This window comes from Buceros rhinoceros, unplaced genomic scaffold, assembly GCF_000710305.1.
Source record: "Buceros rhinoceros silvestris isolate BGI_N320 unplaced genomic scaffold, ASM71030v1 scaffold5108, whole genome shotgun sequence".
Classification (NCBI taxonomy): Eukaryota; Metazoa; Chordata; class Aves; order Bucerotiformes; family Bucerotidae; genus Buceros; species Buceros rhinoceros.
In genome coordinates, this window is record NW_010428461.1 from 7,794 (window position 1) to 14,225 (window position 6,432).

At 47.8% G+C, this 6,432-nt stretch overlaps 1 protein-coding gene across 2 annotated transcripts in view; it reads right to left on the reverse strand.

Annotated features, from left to right (window-relative positions):
• PCYT1A (phosphate cytidylyltransferase 1, choline, alpha) overlaps positions 1-6,432 on the reverse strand; it is a 12,541-nt gene that overhangs the window by 1,311 nt on the left and 4,798 nt on the right. For both annotated transcript variants that reach the window (XM_010142264.1, XM_010142263.1), the window contains exons 4-7: positions 4,722-4,838; positions 2,640-2,791; positions 1,752-1,830; positions 865-1,007 (exon numbers count right to left, since the gene is read on the reverse strand). In XM_010142264.1, coding sequence (XP_010140566.1) covers positions 865-1,007; positions 1,752-1,830; positions 2,640-2,791; positions 4,722-4,838 — 491 coding nt within the window. The remainder of the gene's footprint in view (positions 1-864; positions 1,008-1,751; positions 1,831-2,639; positions 2,792-4,721; positions 4,839-6,432) is intronic.

Consider the following 6,432-nt stretch of genomic DNA (forward strand, 5'->3'; position numbering starts at 1 on the left):
CTTTGTCGCAGGCACTGGCCCAGTACACAGAGCGAGACTAAACCCAGAGATAAGTTCTATCTACCAGGAGTGTATGAAAGAGGGAAATATTTATATAATATACAGATTAGATTTGAGAGACCTGCTGTAGGTCTCTGCATATCATGACAGCACAAGTCTTTTTGCTGGGTGTTTTTAAACAGCGGCAGTTACATGCCAGAGAGGCCAAGTAGTTATTACCTCTCCTGTTTCATTTGTTGTATTTAAAAAAAATAAGCACAGTATCTGACTGACTTTAAAAAAAAGTTTACTACTTTACTTCCAACATCAGACGTGCCTCTGCCATGTGTTCTGCGCGTAGGCTGGAATTGCTCAGCACAGGATCAAAGCACGTCTTCCCTCCTACCCAAGCACTGCTGCTCCTGCAGCTCCAGGAAGGGAATAATACACTGAGAACAGGACGAAATTTTATCCTAACAAATGACTGCACCTTCATAAGGTGGTTGAGGGAAGAGGAGAGAGCTGAAACACAGAAGCTGCTGCCAAGAACAACCCACACTTCAGTCAATTCAAGAAAACAGGCAATTCACCACACACACCGTCCTCCAGCTCTTTCAACAGGTAAAATGTCCCCAAGACGTTTCTGACAATGGAGCAGTGTTAGCAAAAGCCCCGTTCCTCTGGGTGGGTCCCAGAGGAATTCAGGGGCAGAAGTTGTCTAATTTCTACTTCAAGGACACTGGTTTGGTGCAACTGCTTAGCTCTGCAGACTGACCTTTTACTGGCATATGGCAGGACTGTCCTACCACTAGACAAGACTCTACATCTCCACACTCCGTAAGATTCTGCTTCATGCGGTTTGTGGTGAGACACACTTCAACTCACGTTTATGAAGCTGACGTTGAGCTCCTTCGCTGTGTAGCCCCGCTGCAGGTTCCGCCTGGCATAAACATCATAGTCCCGCACAATCCGGGTGATGATATCTGATGTCGAAATCCCCTCAGTCCTCTGAGTTGGTGCAAACATGCCTAAAGTGGGGGAACAGGATCCAGGACAGCTGTAACAAGACACATGGCAAAAAGCTGCCGCCACCTCTATTAGAAAACAACCTCTCCTGCCAAGAGCTCATTTCCTAACTGTCCTCACACCAGCACATCTTTGTCCTTGAATGTACAATACCAGGGTCTTCCTTTCTGGAACTAGGAGGAAGATTTAAGTAAGACCAAAGCATGTCAAAATACCACGTCTTCCCATGAAAAGCTCTTTGCTTTAGCTGGTTTGAAGACTGTTGACTACAATCCACTGCATATAGAACAGTGTGGTGACAATGGACAGGACAAGGGGTCTTACAACTTAGTGGGTGGAAATGTAATAAGCTTTGGTGGCTGGGTTTGGATAGATTTAAATCAGCTGCAACCCCACTGAATTTACAGCAAACAGCTAGAGGAGCTGCTCTGATAAGCTCATGAGATTCTCCATTTGTGAGAATCTGTAGTATTTATTCAAAAGATTGCTGTCAATTCAATCCCAGTTACTAGACTGGAAGTAGGAATTAATGCTGGGCAATGCTTGGCCTGGGACATGGAACAGTCCCAGCCTTCTGAAGTGCAGCCCAAAGCTGGGCTGCTTCTTGCCCCCAGAGCCTCCTGGGCAGACCTTGTGCCCAGAGGGGCCCTGCCACCTCCCCTGGCATAATCCTGAAATACAGGGGCACTGGAGAAACTACAGCAGATCTTTGACTGGAAGCCCTGCAGAAGCTGACCCAGACTCACCTGCTTCTTTTATATGCTTATAAACATCATCGCTGCCAGCAGAAGAATAGGGGATGTCATCATGTGCAACAAAATCGATCTGAAAATTAAGCAAGTCACCATTTTATCTTGAATGTGCAGGTCTCCTGCTTTCCGTCACAGGACAGTAACTTCTTGCTCAACACCTCCACACAGGGGTGTGACAGAGCACAGCAAGACACTTTCCTCAGTTGAAAAGCAACACAGAGCAGACCCAAGTTCTCACTGGCAATTGCCTGTCAATTGTAAGCACACGCCAGAGAGGAAAGGCTGGGACTAAGGACAGAGCTGTTTTAAGCTCCATCGGGCAATGGCTTTTTAATGGCAACAAGGGTAAACTAAGGAAACTCCTCTGGAGACTCCTTCACGTCTCAAAGCAATTCAACAGCTGTTAGAACTCCTTTCACTTTATCTTAACCACTGATAAAAGCCTTTCAAGAGAGCTTGCCTGGTCTCCTGCTGCAGGGAAGTTGATGTAGATTTAAGCTGCTCCTGCTGTAAGCAGAGAGTTGGACCAGACGCCTTCCAGAAATCCCTTCCAACCCAGGCTATCCTCTCCCCACTGTGTTTCACACCAATCTCTAGCCAGCATCAACCTCTCCTGGAACAGAGAGAACCCTCTCAGGCTTTTTTTCGCCTTGTCACAACCTCTACCTTTTTTTTAACACTACCTGCCATCACAGCAAATGCTCCTAGTCTTCCAAGAAACCCACTCGATTCCCATAACCCAGTTCATTCTGTATTTAAGGAGTTTCAACAGAAATGGGTTGCTCAGGCAGATGCCGCCCCCAAGGATGAATCCTTGCTGTAAAGAGCAAGCACAGACAGAGGCTAATCAAGATTCGGAACAGATGAGACGTCACAAATTACCCTGTGCTCTGCCAGGAACTCAGGGGTGAGCGTCCATGGTGCATTTCTCACCACTTCGTCCACATAGCGACAGTGCTGCACAGCGTCGTATCGCTCATTTTCGTTCATTACCGTGAAGCCCTTGAAGTTATGGGTTAGCTCATCGCTGCAGACTGAGGAAACAGGCAGAGAAGACTGAGATTGAGGTACTTACCCCGGTGCTTTACAGTAAAAGACCCTTGCACTCACCCCTGCTAATCCAGGCAACACCAGCTGCTGATGGAGGCTGGCACAGGCACCTCCAAACTCAGCCCTTCCAGCCACAAAGCATCAGGAACAGGGAGCGGTGCAGGGCACTAAGCTCAGGAGCAATTCTAGGCAGGCTCTTTGGGGGATTTCTGCCCAAGCTGGTGACCCAAGCCCAAGGTCTCTAGACCCTACAGTGCTTACCAAGAAACCCAGACCATACAGAAGACAAACTCTCCTGTATGAAATGGCACCCAGGGGCCTATTGGGCAGAAATCTGCTTTTACACTGATAGAAGTCTCAGGCTTGGAAGCTAAAGCCCATGAAAAAACCCCAGTGCCTAAGCTTCTGACTTCATAAAATGTCATACCACAGTTCACTTCTTGGAAGCTTGTATTAAAACAAAGGGTGAGATCACAGCAAATCAAATTAGTTTAATTATTACATTCCATGAGAAAGCAAATGAACAACTCCTTGTAATGTGTAATGTAAGACATGGAGGAGGGAGTTTTATTTGGTTATCAGACTCCAAAGTAAACAAGGCATTACCAGTCTCAAAGGTATTGGACGTATTTATGTTCTAGACAAACAAATGATAATGAGCGGGTGAGATTGCTCCCAGCTTGGAGCTCATGTTCACTCAGGCTGTGACCTCTTGTCTCAGCTCCTGGGGCAAGGCGAGCAGTTCATGGCCCTCCCCCTCCTCACCAGTCTCCCCGAGGCAGACAGCATGGTTACATACCTTGCTACGCTAACATGGTAATAGTTACACCTGAAGTTATTTTCCCATTTGCTGTACAACGTTTACATACATGGGGATGTCTTTCTGCCTGTGAGGTTTCTAAGCTCAGAGCGTTTTGTAGGTTGGAGTGACTATTTCAGCTCCTCTCTCTCCCTCCCCCTTCCAGACACTACTATAGCACACACAAAAAATGCAGAAGTACCACTATAAAAATGCCCTCAGCAGCGAGTGGAACTGTGATAAGGAGACAAACCACACAAAGACATCATGACTGCTTCACTGTAGCATCAGTTTTCTTTTGCTTCAGGAAGCTAATGGTAGTTGAGAAAAGCAGTTACAGGTGTTCTCAGGTCTGATACTTCAACGTCATTACGCAGCCTGAGCAGAGGTCACTTCCTATGGACAACATGCACAGCCTGACACGGGGGAAGGTACAGGCACAGCAGCACCGCCTGGACAGAGGCCAGTGTAGTACAGCAGCCAGAAGAAAGGGGTTCATTATTCCTGTTATGTTCTTGAAGGAGGACTGGCTGAACACCTCTGCTAGATCTCCTCGGGCAGTCAGCAGGGTATTCCTGCCATCAGCTAAAGGCTTTTGAACCCAGCAGTCAAAACAGGGAACTTTTATCTGGAGAAGCTGGGCCTCCCTGACTTGCATGTGGCCAGGGACATGCCCACGGAACCACCGTGAACTCCGTGCTCCCAGTGGGACCTGTTTGACTTGCAGGGCGATACAGGCGACACAAAGCTCAGTCAGCCACAGAGGGACTGTTACTCATTCTTTAACTGTCTGCTTCAAGAGGCAGATGCTCAATTGTCCCCAATATATTTTGATATGTGCACCTCGCTGCTATCTGTCACAAAACAGAGGGGTCATATTAGAGTAGCACAATCAAAAATCTTTTCTTAAGCACTCATTTGGTATAGGACACTTTTCTGCAGACGTATCCAACTCTCAACATAATGCAATAAGACTCCAACATTTGGGACAACTGGCGGCAGCGAGAGCCACTGAGGTCATAAAGACAAAACTACTCCTATGCCACCTGTATGCACAGCCACAGACAGAGGTGAACTGCTCTACGACAGCCAAAGTCAGCAAGGTCACTCCTTACCTCCGACAATGAGGTATGTGTTTGGGAAGAGGTTCTTCGCTTGCATCAAGGCCCGGGCATGTCCAGAGTGAAACAAATCAAATATTCCATCGGCATAAACTCTGACAGGGCGATCCACTGTGCCAAAGGGACAGAGAGACATTTGTGAACATTCCTTCCTGGAGAAGCAGCTGCTGCTCATGCCTGCATTTGGAGACCTTCTGAAACTCATGGGGTTGTTGCAGGAAACTGGCAGAATGCAGAGCCATGCCCAGGGAAGATTTGTGAAGAGAAAGGGCTGGGCTCTGCCTTCCCACGTGGGAACAAATGCAGCTGAGCACAGCCATGTTCGAAGACAGACTCAAAGCCTACCACACATCCACTGACACAAGGTGAAGGGAGGCCAAGGGGAAAGCAGACCCTGAAACGTCTCCCTCCTATAGCTATCCAAATGCATCATTAACTTTTTGCACAGCAGTGAGCTACCAGAGAGAAACGCGCCCAAATGTTGTGTAAGAGCCTGATTTCCCCCTGCCAGCCAGGAAGGCATCTCAAGACCTCTGCAGCCTGCTGCCACAGCTACTAGTCTGGCTGAGGGACCAAACTGTTCTGATTCCCCACCAGCACCATCAGCTCCCCCAGAGCCATGGAGTGTACGGCTCTATCCAAAAAACGCTGCTGGGCTACTTGAAGAAAAGCAGATACAATTCTCCTGAACCACTGGCACTATCAGCTAAATCCATACACAAATAAGGAGGAACAAAACTTTCATCAGGCTACCTCTGCCAGGGGATATTGTAGCTCAGCTCTTGGAGGTCAGCTCAGAGGTAAGGTGAGAGTCCAGCAGTGCCACATAATAGTAGGAGGCTCCCTGACTTCTGGTCTCCTGAGACCACACAGGACTGCAGTCCTCTTGCTGCTGGTAACAGAAAGCCACACATTCTCGGTATCTGACACCCTTGGGAACAGCCAGCTGCTCTCTGGCCCAATTCAGGCAGACAGGCTCAGAAGAGTGGTGTGAGCAGAGGCAGTGAGAAAAGGGCAGAGAGAAGACCTAGAAGAGAGCTGAAACCCCATGGGTCTGGGCAGGATCCTGAAGACCTACAGACAGAGCCTGGGAGGCAGCAAGAGGAGAAGCTGATGCAAAGGTAAGCTTGTTACATTCAAGCTAAGCAGAGGAGTCAGTTTGAGGACAGCCTCTTTTCAGCCTCCCCTTTGGACTTGCAAAGAGAACAGTGTTTCTCCCAGCCTGGTTTAGAGAATAGAAGGAAACATCTGCATGGTGGGGCTGGCCTTCTGTGTTTAACCACACTGACGTTAATTCAAATCCAGGCTAGGATTTGAACAGGAAAATTCTGTACAAAGATAGACGTTGGTTTTACTCGCCCATTTCAAGTTTTAGAAAAGTTGACTTTTAGAGTGCTTAACTTTAAGCTGTCTCAGACAAAGCAGTACAGAAAAATGTCCAGCTCTGATACTACTCTATAGCTGTCAGCGGCACAGGAAGAGCTAAATCACAATTATCTATTTGCTTCAAATAGCCTTACTGAAGGTGAAGGTACAGCTCCTCACACACACAAGCTTCAATTTCAGCGGTACTGGCAGGCACAGTTTCACAGAGGAACAATTATCTAATCACCAAAGCATGAACTAAGTCATTAGCTGCAAACCTGGTCCAACACACAAGGCTGGTTCAGTCTCAGAGATACCACCATCACAGCCCCCCCCCCCC